The 17,050-nt window shown below is 42.8% G+C and overlaps 1 protein-coding gene across 1 annotated transcript in view; it reads right to left on the minus strand.

Annotated features, from left to right (window-relative positions):
- Positions 1–2,793: 2,793 nt before the first annotated feature.
- Positions 2,794–17,050, minus strand: part of LOC124780250 (lachesin-like) — a 303,063-nt gene continuing 288,806 nt past the window's right edge. Inside the window, exon 10 of the mRNA XM_047253767.1 lies at positions 2,794–3,478. Coding sequence (XP_047109723.1) covers positions 3,455–3,478 — 24 coding nt within the window. The 3' untranslated portion in view covers positions 2,794–3,454. The remainder of the gene's footprint in view (positions 3,479–17,050) is intronic.

Below are 17,050 nucleotides of genomic sequence, written 5' to 3' on the forward strand. Positions count from 1 at the left end.
AATAGTCACACCATCCTACTTATCGACTTGAACTGGAGTAAGTTTTACTCATTACGTACTCCCGTCTAAGTCAGTGCATATTGTCGCGAACCAAAATATACTTTGCCAACATCAATCAGAGTTACTTCCTACACGACTATACTGGATTTGGGGTTGTGAACTCGACATGAGCCTGAATAAAGCTTATTATACCACAGAAGTGCAGCTGATGTTCGCCGCACGTCCAAATTCTTCCAATACCCGCCGCGGTCTCCCTGACAGCCCTTGTTCATCCTGCGCCGCAGTGACGTCAGACCATCCTCTTTATGAACATCAATGCTTCTAATATTATGTAATAACTTAAATCGATGGTTTCATTGGAGATCATCTCAGTATCATACCGACACAATTTCTCCTGCACCCTGACTACGATAATCTGTACCTTTACGTTGGAGTATTTTATAACGACTGACGATCATTTGAATTCACCAAGTTTCTTCAGTGTACTACTGATTATTCAAGGCATAATTGGGGGGAATTCAGTAAACTATCTTAGTTTAGTTCGTTAAATTCCATACGAGTATATCGTGTAGTCCGCCTGTGTGGAGTCGGGATTCCCATATTTTCTCGTAATGTGGAGGTCCCCACTTCTAGTCAGACTTCATAAATAGCTGTACGTTTTCAAACTGCGGGATTTCTGAGTCTATCCTCGCGATCACCTGAATAGTAACAAAAGTTACGGTATCTAAAGTGAAATACTTTGTCACTAGCGGTAGGAAACTGTTCGTTAATGGCAGTACACTGTTGTTAGTTTGCCACCTGTTTTGACTGTTTAATGCAATCGACCGACTCTTGGAATTAACCTTCATATTACACATTTCGTGTATGAATCACGACTGTAGCACTCTGCACCACTACGGAACAAAATCACCTCTCACGCGGACTCGCACGATTGCACCTTCTGCTCTTACGACGCAAGTTGGCTACATTTCAGTCTTTCGACTATCTCGCTTTTAAGACCAGCTTACCGAATGAACCGCCTGTCATTCTTCACCGTACCTGCAACAAAAATCCCTCAACTATACTCACACCAGTCGTGGGCAAATTGCACGTTAGTAATATTACCACGGCAACTACGTAAACCCTTCCAGTACCTCATAGCTACGACCATCCCTCGAATCCTGTTTGTTCAGACACGCATTTGTTTCGTCATTATCTTCATGTGCCAAGAATTAACTTACATGTGAAACTAATGTAAACAAATAAATGATTTTCTGCATCATCCACTTACTTCTTCCACCAGCACATGTTTCGATGGCCCATGCCATGATCATCAGTTGGAGAATTGCGTAGTTACGATCTTGCTGTTAGTAAGGAACACAGACACAAGCTTAGGGAAGACAGGCTATTATTCGTCTTTCGAGGAATCATGATGACGTCCTTTAAGGTCGAAATAATTAATCTAATTAATTTTTAAGTTTAATTGCTGTCTATCTGAAAAAAGTGTCCAGTAGTAGCTACGAAAATATTTACTTCACGTTACCGATATGCAGTGCGTTAAAAGGAAAGTTTCATTTTTTAATGTGAAAGATAAAGTAGTACGTAACTTCCCAATGCCTATTACCATGGAGTGGAAAAAAAAACGAAAAATGCTTCAATAGTGTCCCAAGTAACAAAAAAAATTAAAATTTTCTATTGAATTCGTATTTCACCGAGTTGAAAACAACTTTTAACCTTTGGCCCACTGTTCATACACAACTTCTGACAACGTCTATGCTTACATTTCGCTGTCGTTTTCAGCAGAGACAGAAAGTCTCAGTCGAAGTTTATACATTACCTGATGAGTTCGGATCCAAGTAGTGCTTCTTGCAGTGTACAGTTGTTCTGAAACCCTAATTTTGTCAGTATGTCGACAAGGAACAGAGAAAAACCTTTCCAAAATATACGCACGTGTACTTGGTTCGAATTCGAGTACAAGAAACTGTGGTTTTCTCATCGACAAGCCTGCTGCCCTCGATTTCAGAATGTAGACTTCTATAGTAACTTAAAGCTGTGAATTGATCTAGGTCACCGTTATCTAGCTGCAATACTCGTGTTCACTCATCGCAAAACGCAGGCTTCCCGTTGATGACATCTCGGTAAACTGATGCAATACGATATGTCGTTGCCAATCTCTATGAATTCCTTTTTCTTTACATTTTAATAAAATTTACTTAAGTGGATCTTGGGTAAAATTTATGATTTAGTGAAACTTCCTGGCAGATTAAAACTGTGTGCTGGACCGAGACTCGAACTCGGGACCTTTGGTATTCGCGGGCAAGTGCTTTACCATCTGAGCTACCCAAGCACGACCAACGACCCATCCCCACAGCTTCAATTCCGCCAGTACCTCGTCTCCTACCTTAGTATTGTATGAACTGATCCATTCATGATGTTTACTTTATTCCACATTACATAAATATTACATTTCTTTACTTAAAAGTAGCCTCTTCAGATTTATAGCCAGTCACAGGCCACCATTACCTTCACGTAGATCGGTGCTTGGGGAGGTTAATCCTCAAACACTGTTTACTGACAAGGTAACTAAACCTGGATCCCTTCACGATGGCAGCTAGAAGTAGAATTTGCTATGTCGTTGCCTAAACTCTACGCAACGGAAAAAATTAAAATGTCCATTTGATGAGATATATATACAAGAAACATATTTAAGTTGGCTATATCTCAAGATATAATAATTCATTTGTGCTATATATTGTTGATCACCGGTTGTCTAACACTTAGGACAGGATTTAAGTGTAAATATTAAACCAGATGTTGGGTTTAATAAATTTATTACAAATATAATCGTATATACACGCGACAGAACGTAGCAATACTGACAAACAGAAGCAGCGTATTGTGGAAGCACACAGTTCGTATAGCGAGAATCATAACTTTTTGTTGTTTCAGTTTCCTGCTTACAGCTACTACCTCGATTAACTTTCCCAGTGACAGCGTACAAACATTGCGTTATAAACACACTGTTCCTGGAAGCTATGTCGACCAATCAGCATTCCTTATCGCAATTGACATTACAGTCTTTACAGATCAACAACCTCAGATAGAATTTTAATAGCATTTTGTTAGAAGGGGTGGTTTTTATTTTCAGCACTCTCTTGTCGCATCGCCGTATCTGAGGTACCCACAGAAGAAGTTAGTGTCTCAATTGTACTTTTTCCCCACTGCCAAGAAGTCACACGCAAAACTGATAAAAGAGCGAGTCGAAGGAAACGTGAAGATTTATCGTGTCCACAGTGCCACTTGCTGAGCTGCGTCTGACAAGTAGTTTTGTGGCAGCGTACGTCACAAATTTTTGTTAGGAATTACTAAACAACAGCGTCGTTCGCCATTCCTCTGTGTATCCCTTTACTTTCACAGTCACTTTGTAGCTGGTTGAATGACTCACGGGTCATGCTCCTGGAGTATGAATCGCATCTCAGACGATGAAAACACGCTCCACCTGTAACACAAACAAAAAAAAAAAAGCTGTAAGTGGCTAGAAAATCTTGTATCTGCTTGTATCTGTCTGTTCCTTACCAAACTAAAAAAAATGAGGCGTATAATTTCCAAATGTACTGCTCTCCTGTCATGTCCCACTTGCCAAACAACTAAGGGCGACAATATTAAGCTAAGGCGAGAAGAATACGTTTACCTGGACTCGAAACACCTATATCTGACATGTGTAGAAGGTTCTACTCCATTCAGTATTACACGGTCCATTAATTTACTAATGCGAAGGCTTTCTGTATGTAGTTCATCTGTAAAGGAGACAGCTTATAAAACACTAATACGACCTATTTTTGAGTACTGCTCGAGATTTTTGGATCCCTATCAGGTCGGATTGAGGGAGGACATAGAAGCAATTCAGAGGCGGGCTGCTAGATTTGTTACTGGTAGGTTTGATCATCACGCGAGTGTTACGGAAATGCTTCAGGAACTAGGGTGGGAGTCTCTGGAGGAAAGGAGGCGTTCTTTTCGTGACTCGCTACTGAGTAAATTTAGAGAACCAGCATTTGAGACTGACTGCAGTACAATTTCACTGCCGCCAACTTATATTTCGCGTAAAGACCATAAATATAAGATAAGAGAGATTAGAGCTCGTACAGAGGCATATAGGCAGTCATTTTTCCCTCGTTCTTTTTGGTAGTGGAACAGGGAGAGAAGATGCTAGTAGTCGTACGAGGTACCCTCCACCACGCATCGTATGGTGGATTGCGGAGTATGTATGTAGATGTAGATGTAGAAGGCAGCTAACACATACCACAAGGAAAACTAAGTAGCTTTATCTCAGATTTAAAGGAGAAGAAAGTACAATAGCAATCAACCAGCCAGAAAATTTGGGTCATCATCTACTGAAAGAATAGCGTTTAAATCTTGTTACTCGTTCAACCCGTCTGCAGCCGCTTACCGACCGAGCGCGAAACACTGCACAGTGGATGACATCCAAATCCTTGCTACTAGCTGGATTTTGAAGGCTTAGGAAGATGGACACATCCACCCAACGTGTTTTGGAATCTTGTTCGAGAATACATGTTATTCTACTCATATATGAGTACAATATTATTTTAAGACTATTCTCGTACTGATAGTCTGCAGCTACATACACGATTCAAAATCAAATAAAAAAACCCTAAGTAACTGAACAATTATCATGAAATGAAGCTAATGTTTTTCGATTGAAAAGGCAATCATACGAATCACGTTAGAGAAGACTACATCTCCTGCAGATACGACTTTAAAATCCAAACAAAATAACGCAAAACAGCGACGGTAGTAATTAAATAGCGGCATGCTACTTCTTTAATGGAACACTGATCGTTTCATTCTTTTATATTGCATCTGTGAACAGCAAAATAATGTTGAAAAGAAATTGATCTGTGTTACTAGCTGCAGGTTAGAAACTGTACAGTCTGACACGAGGAACAAAGCATGTTACGGATGTCCAAAAACAGTATATCACAAACGTCTTACTTTCTCCACTGTAAAGTACGCACGGGCGTTAGACGGCTGCATTGGGACAATGATGGTGACAAATAATCGTTGCGCACGAAAGTTTGAAAGCTGTACTTGCAGAAAGTCACAAATGCATACTATCAGAATTATGGCCGAAAGTTTCGTTAGGGATTGATTGATGAGACTGATATCTTGCAAGTGCTCTTTTTTCTCCTTAAAATATGACTTCTGACTGATATTGTTTCCTTGTTAGCACACAAAATTCGTTCTTGTAATTTGGCTTCCGAAAGGTGGCATTGGAAAATGCAATTTATTCGTCTGTATGCGAGACAATTACAGAGTTTAATGATGCGCACAGAAGGTGTTATAACTCTGTTCTCGCACAGCTCGGCAAGTAATCTATGATCGTCGCTGTCGTGACTCAACCACCGGCCGATAGGGAGACTGACACTTGGGTATCACCACTGACGCCATATTCGTCATAAAACTGACCGCTCCGGGAGAGACTGTCAGATCTTATGCTCTGATACTACTATTCTCTTGCCGACACTGTGCTTTCGATATCTTGCCTGGTTACCCTCAGGACGGCTAATTATACTGCTTCTGCGCAGCAATCCAAACCGTGCAATGAAATATATTTCTGTATCCAAGGTTCTCGGGTGTCCAGCCGGATCCGTTCGACGAAGTTCCATGATATTTCGGCGGATAACCGTTCCGCCATCATCAGCACCGCCTGATGATGGCGGAACGGTTATCCGCCGAAATATCGTGGAACTTCGACGAACGGATTCGGCTGGACACCCGAGAACCTTAGATACAGCACATTCGCCGGGAAAGCCTGAGATCTCATAAATATGTTTCTCATTTTGGAGATCAGTCTTCTGACTGGTTTCATGCGGTGCGCTACGGATTTCTCTCCTGCGCCAACCTCTTCATCTCAAGTAGCACTTGCAATATACTTCCTCAATTATCTGCCGCATGTAATCCAAACTCTGTCTTATTCTACGGTTTTTTCCCTCTGCTGCTCCCACTAGTACCATGGAAGTCAGTCCCTGATGTCTTAACAGATCTCGTATCATCCTCCCCCTTCTTCTTGTCAGTGTTTTCCCGATATTCCTTTCCTCTCCGGTTCTGCGCAAAACCTCCTCATTCCTTATCGCCGCGCGGGGTTAGCCGAGCGGTCGGGGGCTGGACTGTGCGGCTCGTCCCGGCGGAGGTTCGAGTCTTCCCTCGGGCGTGGGTGTGTGTGTTTGTCCTTAGGATAATTTAGGTTAAGTAGTGTGCAAGCTTATGGACTGATGTCCGTAGCAGTTAAGTCCCATTAGATTTTCTACATACCCTTACCTTATCAGTCCACCTAATTTTCAACATTCGTCTGTAGCTCCACATCTCAAATGCTTCGATTCTCTTCCATTACGATTTCTCCACAATTCATGTTTCATTACCACACAATGCTGTGCTTCAAACGTATATCCTCAGAAATTTCTTTCTCAAATTGAGGCCTATGTTTGATTCTAGTAGGTTTCTCTTGGCCAGGTTCAAAAATGGTTCAAATGGTTCTGAGCGCTATGGGACTCAACTGCTGTGCTCATAAGTCCCCTAGAACTTAGAACTACTTAAACCTAACTAACCTAAGGACATCACACACATCCATGCCCGAGGCAGGATTCGAATCTGCGACCGTAGCGGTCGCGCGGTTCCAGACTGTAGCGCCTTTAACCGCGCGGCCACTCCGGCCGGCTCTTGGCCAGGAATACCCTTTTTGCAGGACTAGTCTGGTTTTGATGTCCTTCTTGCACCGTCGGTCATTCGTTATTTTGCGGCCTAGGTACCAGAATTCCTTAACTTCATCTACTTCGTGACCATCAATCATGTTGTTAAGTTTCTCGCTGTTCTCATTTCTGTTGCTTCTCATTACTTTCGTCTTTCTTCTATTTATTGGCTCAAATGGTTCAAATGGCTCTGAGCACTATGCGACTTAACTTCTGAGGTAATCAGTCGCCTAGAACTTAGAACTAACTAAACCTAACTAACCCAAGGACATCACACACATCCATGCCCGAGGGAGGATTCGAACCTGCGAACGTAGCGGTCACGCGGTTCCAGACTGAAGCGCCTAGAACTGCTCGACCACAGCAGCCGGCATCAACTGCAACGTCAGAATTGCCACACTGGCCTTTATCTTTCCTAGAGCCAAAGTGATGGTCATCTAACACATTCTCAATTTTATTTTTCATTCTTCTGTATACTATTCCTGTCGGCAAATTGGTTGCATGAGCTGTTAAGCTGATTGTGTGACAATTCTAGCCCTAGTCAGCTCTTGCAGTCTTCGGAACTGTGTGGATGATATTTTTCCGAAAGTCAGACGGTATATTGCCACACTCACACATTCTACACACCAACGTGAACAGTCGTTTTGTTGTCACTTCCCCTAATGATTTTAGAAATTGGAATGATATCGATCCCTTCTGTCTTATTTGATCTTAAGTCCTCCAAAGCTCTCTTAAATTCTGTTTTTAAGACTGGATCTCCTATCTCTTCTAAATCCACTCCTGTTTCTTCTTCTTCTATCACATCAAACAAATCTTCCAGCTCATAGAAGCCTTCATTGTACTCTTTCCACGTATCCGCTGTCTCTTCTGCATTTAACAGAGGAATTCCTGTTGTGGTGTTAATGTTACCACTCTTGCCTTTAATTTCAAAAAAATGGTTCAAATGGCTCTGAGCACTTCTCAGGTCATCAGTCGTCTAGAACTTAGAACTAATTAAACCTAACTAACCTAAGGACATCACTCACATCCATTCCCGAGGTAGGATTCTAACCTGCGACCGTAGCGGTCGCTCAGTTCCAGACTGTAGCGCCTAGAACCGCACGGCCACTACCGCCGCCCTTTAATTTCATCTAAGGGTCAAGATGTTGTTGTTGTTGTGGTCTTCAGTCCTGAGACTGGTTTGATGCAGCTCTCCATGCTACTCTATCCTGTGCAAGCTTCTTCATCTCCCAGTACCTACTGCAACCTACATCCTTCTCTATCTGTTTAGTGTATTCATCTCCGACTTTTACCCTTCACGTTGCGCTCCAATGCTAAATTTGTGATCCCTTGCTACCTCAAAACATGTCCCTTCTTCTTGTCAAGTTGTGCCACAGACTCCTCTTCTCCCCAGTTCTATTCAATACCTCCTCATTAGCTATGCGACCTACCCATTTAATCTTCAGCATTCTTCTGTAGCACCACATTTCGAGAGCTTCTATTCTATTCTTGTCCAAATTATTTATGGCCCATGTTTCACTTCCATACATGGCTACACTCCATACAAATACTTTCAGAAACGACTTCCTGACACTTAAATCTAGACCCGATGTTAACAAATTTCTCTTCTTCAGAAACGCTTTCCTTGCCATTGTCAGTCTACATTTTATATATTCTCTACTTCGACCATTATCAGTTATTTTTTTCCCCAAATAACAAAATTCCTTTACTACTTTCAGTGTCTCATTCCGTAATCTAATTCCCTCAGCATCACCCGACTTAATTCGACTACATTCCATTATCCAAGGTGTGCTTTTGTTGATGTTCATCTTATATCCTCCTTTCAAGAAACTGTCCATTCCGTTCAACTGATCTTCCAGGTCTTTTGCTGTCTCTGACAGAATTACAATATCATCGGCGAACCTCAAAGTTGTCATTTCTTCTCCATGGATTTTAATACCTACTCCGAATTTTTCTTTTGTTTCCTTTACTGCTTGCTCAATATACAGATTGAATAACATCGGGGAGAGGCTACAACCCTGTATCACTCCCTTCCCAACCACTGCTTACCTTTAATGCTCCTCGACTCTTGTAACTGCCATCTGGTTTCGGTACAAATTGGAAATAGCATTTCGCTCCCTGTATTTTATCTCTGCCTCCTTTTGAATTTGAAAGAGAGTATTCCAGTCAACATTGTCAAAAGCTTTCTCTAAGTCTATAAATGCTAGAAACGTAGGTTTGCCTTTCCTTAATCTTTCTTCTAAGATAAGTCGTAAGGTCAGTATTGCCTCACGTGTTCCAATATTTCTACGGAATTCAAACTGATCTTCTCCGAGGTCGGCTTCTACCAGTTTTTCCATTCGTCTGTAAACAATTCGTGTTAGTAATTTGCAGCTGTGAATTATTAAACTGATAGTTCGGTAATTTTCGCATCTTCTTGCAGTCTGAGGGTATTTCGCCTGTCTCATACATCTTGCTCACCAGATGGTAGAGTTTTGTCAGGACTGGCTCTCCCATCTACATCTACATCTACATCTATACTCCGCGAGCCACCTTACGGTGTGTGGCGGAGGGTACTTATTGTACCACTATCTGATCCCCCCTTCCCTGTTCCATTCACGAACTGTGCGTGGGAAGAACGACTGCTTGTAAGTCTCCGTCTTTGCTCTAATTTCTCGGATCTTTTCGTTGTGATCATTACGCGAGATATATGTGGGCGGTAGTAATATGTTGCCCATCTCTTCCCGGAATGTGCTCTCTCGTAATTTCGATAATAAACCTCTCCGTATTGCGTAACGCCTTTCTTGAAGCGTCCGCCACTGGAGCTTGTTCAGCATCTCCGTAACGCTCTCGCGCTGACTAAATGTCCCCATGACGAATCGCGCTGCTTTTCGCTGGATCATGTCTATCTCTTCTATTAATCCAACCTGGTAAGGGTCCCATACTGATGAGCAATACTCAAGAATCGGACGAACAAGCGTTTTGTAAGCTACTTCTTTCGTCGATGAGTCATATTTTCTCAGAATTCTTCCTATGAATCTCAACCTGGCGCCTGCTTTTCCCACTATTTGTTTTATGTGATCATTCCACTTCAGATCGCTCCGGATAGTAACTCCTAAGTATTTTACGGTCGTTACCGCTTCCAATGATTTACCACCTATGGCATAATCGTACTGGAATGGATTTCTGCCCCTATGTATGCGCATTATATTACATTTATCTACGTTTAGGGAAAGCTGCCAGCTGTCGCACCATGCATTAATCCTCTGCAGGTCCTCCTGGAGTACGTACGAGTCTTCTGATGTTGCTACTTTCTTGTAGACAACCGTGTCATCCGCAAATAGCCTCACGGAGCTACCGATGTTGTCAACTAAGTCATTTATGTATATTGTAAACAATAAGGGTCCTATCACGCTTCCCTGCGGTACTCCCGAAATTACCTCTACATCTGCAGATTTTGAACCGTTAAGAATGACATGTTGTGTTCTTTCTTCTAGGAAATCCTGAATCCAATCACAAACCTGGTCCGATATTCCGTAAGCTCGTATTTTTTTCACTAAACGTAAGTGCCGAACCGTATCAAATGCCTTCCTGAAGTCCAGGAATACGGCATCAATCTGCTCGCCAGTGTCTACGGCACTGTGAATTTCTTGGGCAAATAGGGCGAGCTGAGTTTCACATGATCTCTGTTTGCGGAATCCATGTTGGTTATGATGAAGGAGATTTGTATTATCTAAGAACGTCATAATACGAGAACACAAAACATGTTCCATTATTCTACAACAGATTGACGTAAACGAAATAGGCCTATAATTATTCGCATCTGATTTATGACCCTTCTTGAAAATGGGAACGACCTGCACTTTCTTCCAGTCGCTAGGTACTTTACGTTCTTCCAGCGATCTACGATAAATTGCTGATAGAAAGGGGGCAAGTTCTTTAGCATAATCACTGTAGAATCTTAAGGGTATCTCGTCTGGTCCGGATGCTTTTCCGCTACTAAGTGATAGCAGTTGTTTTTCAATTCCGATATCGTTTATTTCAATATTTTCCATTTTGGCGTCCGTGCGACGGCTGAAGTCAGGGACCGTGTTACGATTTTCCGCAGTGAAACAGTTTCGGAACACTGAATTCAGTATTTCTGCCTTTCTTCGGTCGTCCTCTGTTTCGGTGCCATCGTGGTCAACGAGTGACTGAATAGGGGATTTAGATCCGCTTACCGATTTTACATATGACCAAAACTTTTTAGGGTTCTTGTTTAGATTGTTTGCCAATGTTTTATGTTCGAATTCGTTGAATGCTTCTCTCATTGCTCTCTTTACGCTCCTTTTCGCTTCGTTCAGCTTTTCCTTATCAGCTATGATTCGACTACTCTTAAACCTATGATGAAGCTTTCTTTGTTTCCGTAGTACCTTTCGTACATGATTGTTATACCACGGTGGATCTTTCCCCTCGCTTTGGACCTTAGTCGGTACGAACTTATCTAAGGCGTACTGGACGATGTTTCTGAATTTTTTCCATTTTTGTTCCACATCCTCTTCCTCAGAAATGAACGTTTGATGGTGGTCACTCAAATATTCTGCGATTTGTGCCCTATCACTCTTGTTAAGCAAATATATTTTCCTTCCTTTCTTGGCATTTCTTATTACACTTGTAGTCATTGATGCAACCACTGACTTATGATCACTGATACCCTCTTCTACATTCACGGAGTCGAAAAGTTCCGGTCTATTTGTTGCTATGAGGTCTAAAACGTTAGCTTCACGAGTTGGTTCTCTAACTATCTGCTCGAAGTAATTCTCGGACAAGGCAGTCAGGATAATGTCACAAGAGTCTCTGTCCCTGGCTCCAGTTCTGATTGTGTGACTATCCCATTCTATACCTGGTAGATTGAAGTCTCCCCCTATTACAATAGTATGATCACGAAACTTCTGCACGACGTTCTGCAGGTTCTCTCTGAGGCGCTCAACTACTACGGTTGCTGATGCAGGTGGTCTATAGAAGCATCCGACTATCATATCTGACCCACCTTTGATACTTAGCATAACCCAGATTATTTCACATTCGCATTCGCTAATAACTTCACTGGATATTATTGAATTCTTTACTGCTATAAATACTCCTCCACCATTGGCGTTTATCCTATCCTTGCGGTATATATTCCATTCTGTGTCTAGGATTTCGTTACTGTTCACTTCCGGTTTTAACCAACTTTCCGTTCCTAATACTATATGCGCACTATTTCCTTCAATAAGAGATACTAATTCAGGAACCTTGCCCTGGATACTCCTGCAGTTTACCAATATTACGTTAACTTTTCCTGTTTTTGGTCTCTGAGGACGGACGTTCTTTATCAACGATGATAATGTCCTCTCTGGTAAGCCGTCAGGTATTTTATCGTTTCGCCCAAGGGGGGGTCCCTCTAACCTAAAAAACCCCCGTGTGCACGCCACACGTACTCTGCTACTCTAGTAGCTGCTTCCGGTGTGTAGTGCACGCCTGACCTGTCTAGGGGGGCCCTACAGTTCTCCACCCAATAACGGAGGTCGATGAATTTGCAACCATTATAGTCGCAGAGTCGTCTGAGCCTCTGGTTTAGACCCTCCACACGGCTCCAAACCAGAGGACCGCGATCGACTCTGGGCACTATGCTGCAGATATTAAGCTCAGCTTGCACTCCGCGTGCGATGCTGGTTGTCTTCACCAAATCAGCCAGCCGCCGGAAGGAACCAAGGATGGCCTCAGAACCCAAGCGGCAGGCGTCATTCGTTCCGACATGTGCTACTAACTGCAGCCGGTCACACCCAGTGCGTTCAATAGCTGCCGGAAGGGCCTCCTCCACATTACGGACGAGACCCCCCGGCAAGCACACCGAGTGCACACTGGCATTCTTCCCCGACCTACCCGCTATTTTCCTGAGGGGCTCCATAACCCGCCTAACGTTGGAGCTCCCTATAACTAGTAGGCCCGCCCTCTGTGACTGTCGGGACCTTGCCGGAGAATCGGCCACTGGCCCAACAGGCGAGGCATCCTGTGGTGGCTCGGAAACGATGTCATCACCACTAGGAAGCACCCCGTACCTGTTGGAAAGGGGTAAGGCAGCTGCCACGCGGCCAGATCCCACCTTCGCCTTTCGGCCAGGCACGCGCGAGCCCACCACTGTCCGCCATTCACCCTGGAGTGATGGCTGACCGGTAAGATGCTCACTGCCGGAAGACGCAGCGACATCAGGGGTTCCATGTGATTCCAAGGCCACCGAAGTAGGCATAGGTCTCACCACAGTTGCCCCAACGCCACTACGAGCCGACGCCTGCGCCTCGAGCTCGATGAGCCTAACAGACAAAGCCTCCACCTGCCCCCGAAGAGTGGCCAATTCTCCTTGCGTCCGCTCACAACAACCACAGTCCCTACACATGACTATGTTTACCCTACTCTATACGGTGACAAATTCCCAAGATAATCTTCTGATGAGCTACTCTGACAATCAAGAAACACTCACTGAAATACGAGACGCGAAAACTACGCCAGGTTTTCCCAGAAAAACTATTTAAAAGCTAAGCGCAGCAAATAAGTACAAAAACGCTTTATACAAACAGTACTCGCTGCTGCTGGTGCTCTCGCTCTAGCTGTCACAAGACAACTGCTGATTCAAGTGACTAGTGGCTAACGGCCGCGAAACAAACAAAAGACGGTTTTAGGGCGCTTTCTGTTCTAAACGATCAAGAAAACACTAAGAAATCTAACACGAAAACTACGTAAAGTTTTATCAAGAACTGTTAGTTACTATGCAGAGCAGTAGTTCTAATGGAATGTTGCCTAATCCTGGGGCCTTGTTTCGACTCAGGTCTTTCAGTGCTCTGTCAAACTCTTCACGCAGTATCGTATCTCCCATTTCATCTTCATCTACATCCTCTTCCATTTCCATAATATTGTCCTTAAGTACATCGCCCTTGTATAGACTCTCTATATACTCCTTCCATCTTTCTGCTTTCCCTTCTTTTCTTAGAACTGGGTTTCCATCTGAGCAAGGTTTAGTGGTATGCAGAGATGAGCATTACTCGAGTAAAGTTCTATCTAGTTAATTAATCTAATAGGTAGAACATTCAAACAAAATATATTCACGAATAAATTATACGCAGGTAAGGGGATTATTCCACCCAGAGAATAAAAATAAATATTTATTTATTGTTCATAACTTGAATAAAGACTAACGTAGAACGCCACTCTATTTCCTTCGCCTACTTCTTTCATTGAATTATATAACTAGCGTTTGTTCCCTTGGCTCAGAGCAGTTTCTAATTACGAAATAACTCATTAATGATTTGTACAGAAATGTGACTCGGTGGCTGAGTGGGTTGCCGGCACAGTAAGTCAGGAGATTTGCCAGCCTCTGTTACAGAAAAACTGAGTGACATTTTCATCTATTGAATTTCCGAGATATCGTACGACATTGCAGAGAACTTCTGACGACAAAATGACGAAGAAACAGGAATAAAGAAAAGAAAAAGCGTTAAGCTCCCGGCTACGGAGCTAACGGTCTAAGTTTCGATCCTCCGTTAGTCCAACGGCATTTTACTGTTACTTCTCGCTTCTGTCTCCCCTCAACAACAAGAAAAAGACCAAGTTGCTGAGCTGAAGGTTCCCCTCTCACTGGCTGTATAATGCTGTTCAGAGGTGGGAGAATGGCAATGGCGCATCACCATGCCCGGTAAAGCACTGCAGTGCTCAAGCCCGCCTTCCGGTTGACAGTAGCTTTCGTTGCTTTACAGAGCATAAACGCAACATAAAAGTGGTTTCTCAGTGGCCGGCCTTACCGGTTACATTACCGGAACGGCCCAGTTCAGCTGACTGCACTTACCAGTACTTCCAGTTTCCCTATCCTAAAATGTGGAAGTGCTCCACGTAAATACTCAAAAATGACAATACAGCGAACCAGAGACTTAATCTACAGTTACTTCCTCCACTGTACGAACATTCCTAAAACAGTCAGATATGGGTGTCTTGTTGCTGTAAATAAACCATTCGATCGTGTTTATAGAGCTACATAGTGAATAAACATAGTATGAACATAGAGGTTGCTAATGACCAACGTCAAGTAACACTGAATCTAAAGAACTCCTCAAATGTTTGTGGAACGCTGCTGGACGTCGAAAGTCATTCATACATGTTTTAGGATTAACTCTGAGTATGCTTTCCGTTATAAGATAGAACGGTTTCTCGACCCGACATGTGCCTATGAAGTTATATAGAACTACGAGACTGAGAAATTTCGGAAGAGACATAGGTTTGAGTATTTAAAGAGCTTATATTGTTACTGCACACTGTCAAATTTTTTGTGAAGAAATTGTCAAGACACGATCGGAAAACTCTCTTTGCCTTTGGCATCTGCTGGAGTCATTTAGTACCGACTTAAACAGTACATCTGTTTCAGTTTACCACATCCTTTAATTATACCATTTTGTTCTTGTCCCATCTGCACTGGGATCTAAATTATAGCCACATAAGCTGGCCACACTATATCTTTTGCGTTTATGAAACTTTTGCACGTTTAAGGTAAAATTGAGCAATTTTCAAACTCTTTCATACTTAGAAATTGTATAGTAATTCTTTTCATTATACAGGGTGGTCCATTGATCGTGACCGGGCCAAATATCTCACGAAATAAGCATCAAACGAAAAAACTACAAAGAACGAAACTTGTCTAGCTTTAAGGGGGAAACCAGATGGCGCTAAGGTTGGCCCGCTAGATGGCGCTGCCGTAAGTCAAACAGATATCAACTGTTTTTTTTTTTTTTTTAAAATTGGAACCCTCATTTTTTATTACATATTCGTGTAGTGCTTTCTTCGCTTTGTGATAGATGCCGCTGTAATAGTCACAAACATATGGCTCACAGTTTTAGACGTACAGTTGGTAACAGGTAGGTTTTTTAAATTAAAATACAGAACGTAGGAACGTTTGAACATTTTATTTCGGTTGTTCTAATGTGACACATGTACCCTTATTATTTCTGAGAACGCATGCTGTTACAGCGTAATTACTTGTAAATACCTCATTAATGCAATAAATGCTCAAAATGATGTCCGTCAACCTCAATGCATTTGGAAATACACGTAACGACATTCCTCTCAACAGCTGGTAGTTCGCCTTCCGTAATGTTCGCACATGCACTGACAATGCGCTGACGCATGTTGTCAGGCGTTGTCAGTGGATCACGATAGCAAATATCCTTCAACTTTTCCCACAGAAAGAAATCCGGGGACGTCAGATCCGGTGAACGTGCGGGCCACGGTCTGGTGCTTCGACGATCAATCCACCTGTCATGAAATATGATATTCAATACCGCTCCAACCGCACGCGAGCTATGTGCCGGACATTCATCATGTTGCAAGTACATCGCGATTCTGTCATGCAGTGAAACATCTTGTAATAACATCGGTAGAACATTACGTAGGAAATCAGCATACATTGCACCATTTAGATTGCCATCCATAAAATGGGGGCCAATTATCCTTCCTCCCATAATGCCGCACCATACATTAACTCGCCAAGGTCGCTGACGTTCCACTTGTCGCAGTCATCGTGGATTTTCCGTTTCCCAATAGTGCATATTATGCCGGTTTACGTTACCGCTGTTGGTGAATGACGCTTCATCGCTAAATAGAACGCGTGCAAAAATCTGTCATCGTTCCGTAATTTCTCTTGTGCCCGGTGGCAGAACTGTACACGACGTTCAAAGTCGTCGCCATGCAATTCCTGGTGCATAGAAATATGGTACGGGTGCAATCGATGTTGGTGTAGCGCTCTCAACACCGACGTTTTTGAGATTCCCGATTCTCGCGCAACTTGTCTGCTTATGATGTGCGGATTGGCAGCGACAGCAGCCAAAACACCTACTTGGGCAACATCATTTGTTGCTGGTCGTGGCTGACATTTCACATGTGGCTGAAAACTTGCTGCTTCCTTAAATAACGTAACTATCCTGTGAACGGTATGGACACTTGGATGGTGTCGTCCAAGATACCGAGCACCATACATAGTACACGCCCGTTGAGCATTTTGATCACAATGGCCGTACATCAACACGATATCGACCTTTTCCGCTATTGGTAACGGTCCATTTTAACAGGGGCAATCTATCACGAAGCAAATACCGTCCACACTGGCGGAATGTTACGTGATACCACGTACTTATACGTTTGTGACTATTAAGCGCCATCTATAACAAAGCGCAAAAAGTGGTCCAACTAAAACATTAATATTTCATTACGTACTACACGAATATGTAATAAAAATGGGCGTTCCTATTTTAAAAGAAATGCAGTTGATA

The sequence above is a fragment of the Schistocerca piceifrons genome, chromosome 1 (assembly GCF_021461385.2).
Source record: "Schistocerca piceifrons isolate TAMUIC-IGC-003096 chromosome 1, iqSchPice1.1, whole genome shotgun sequence".
NCBI classification, from domain to species: Eukaryota; Metazoa; Arthropoda; class Insecta; order Orthoptera; family Acrididae; genus Schistocerca; species Schistocerca piceifrons.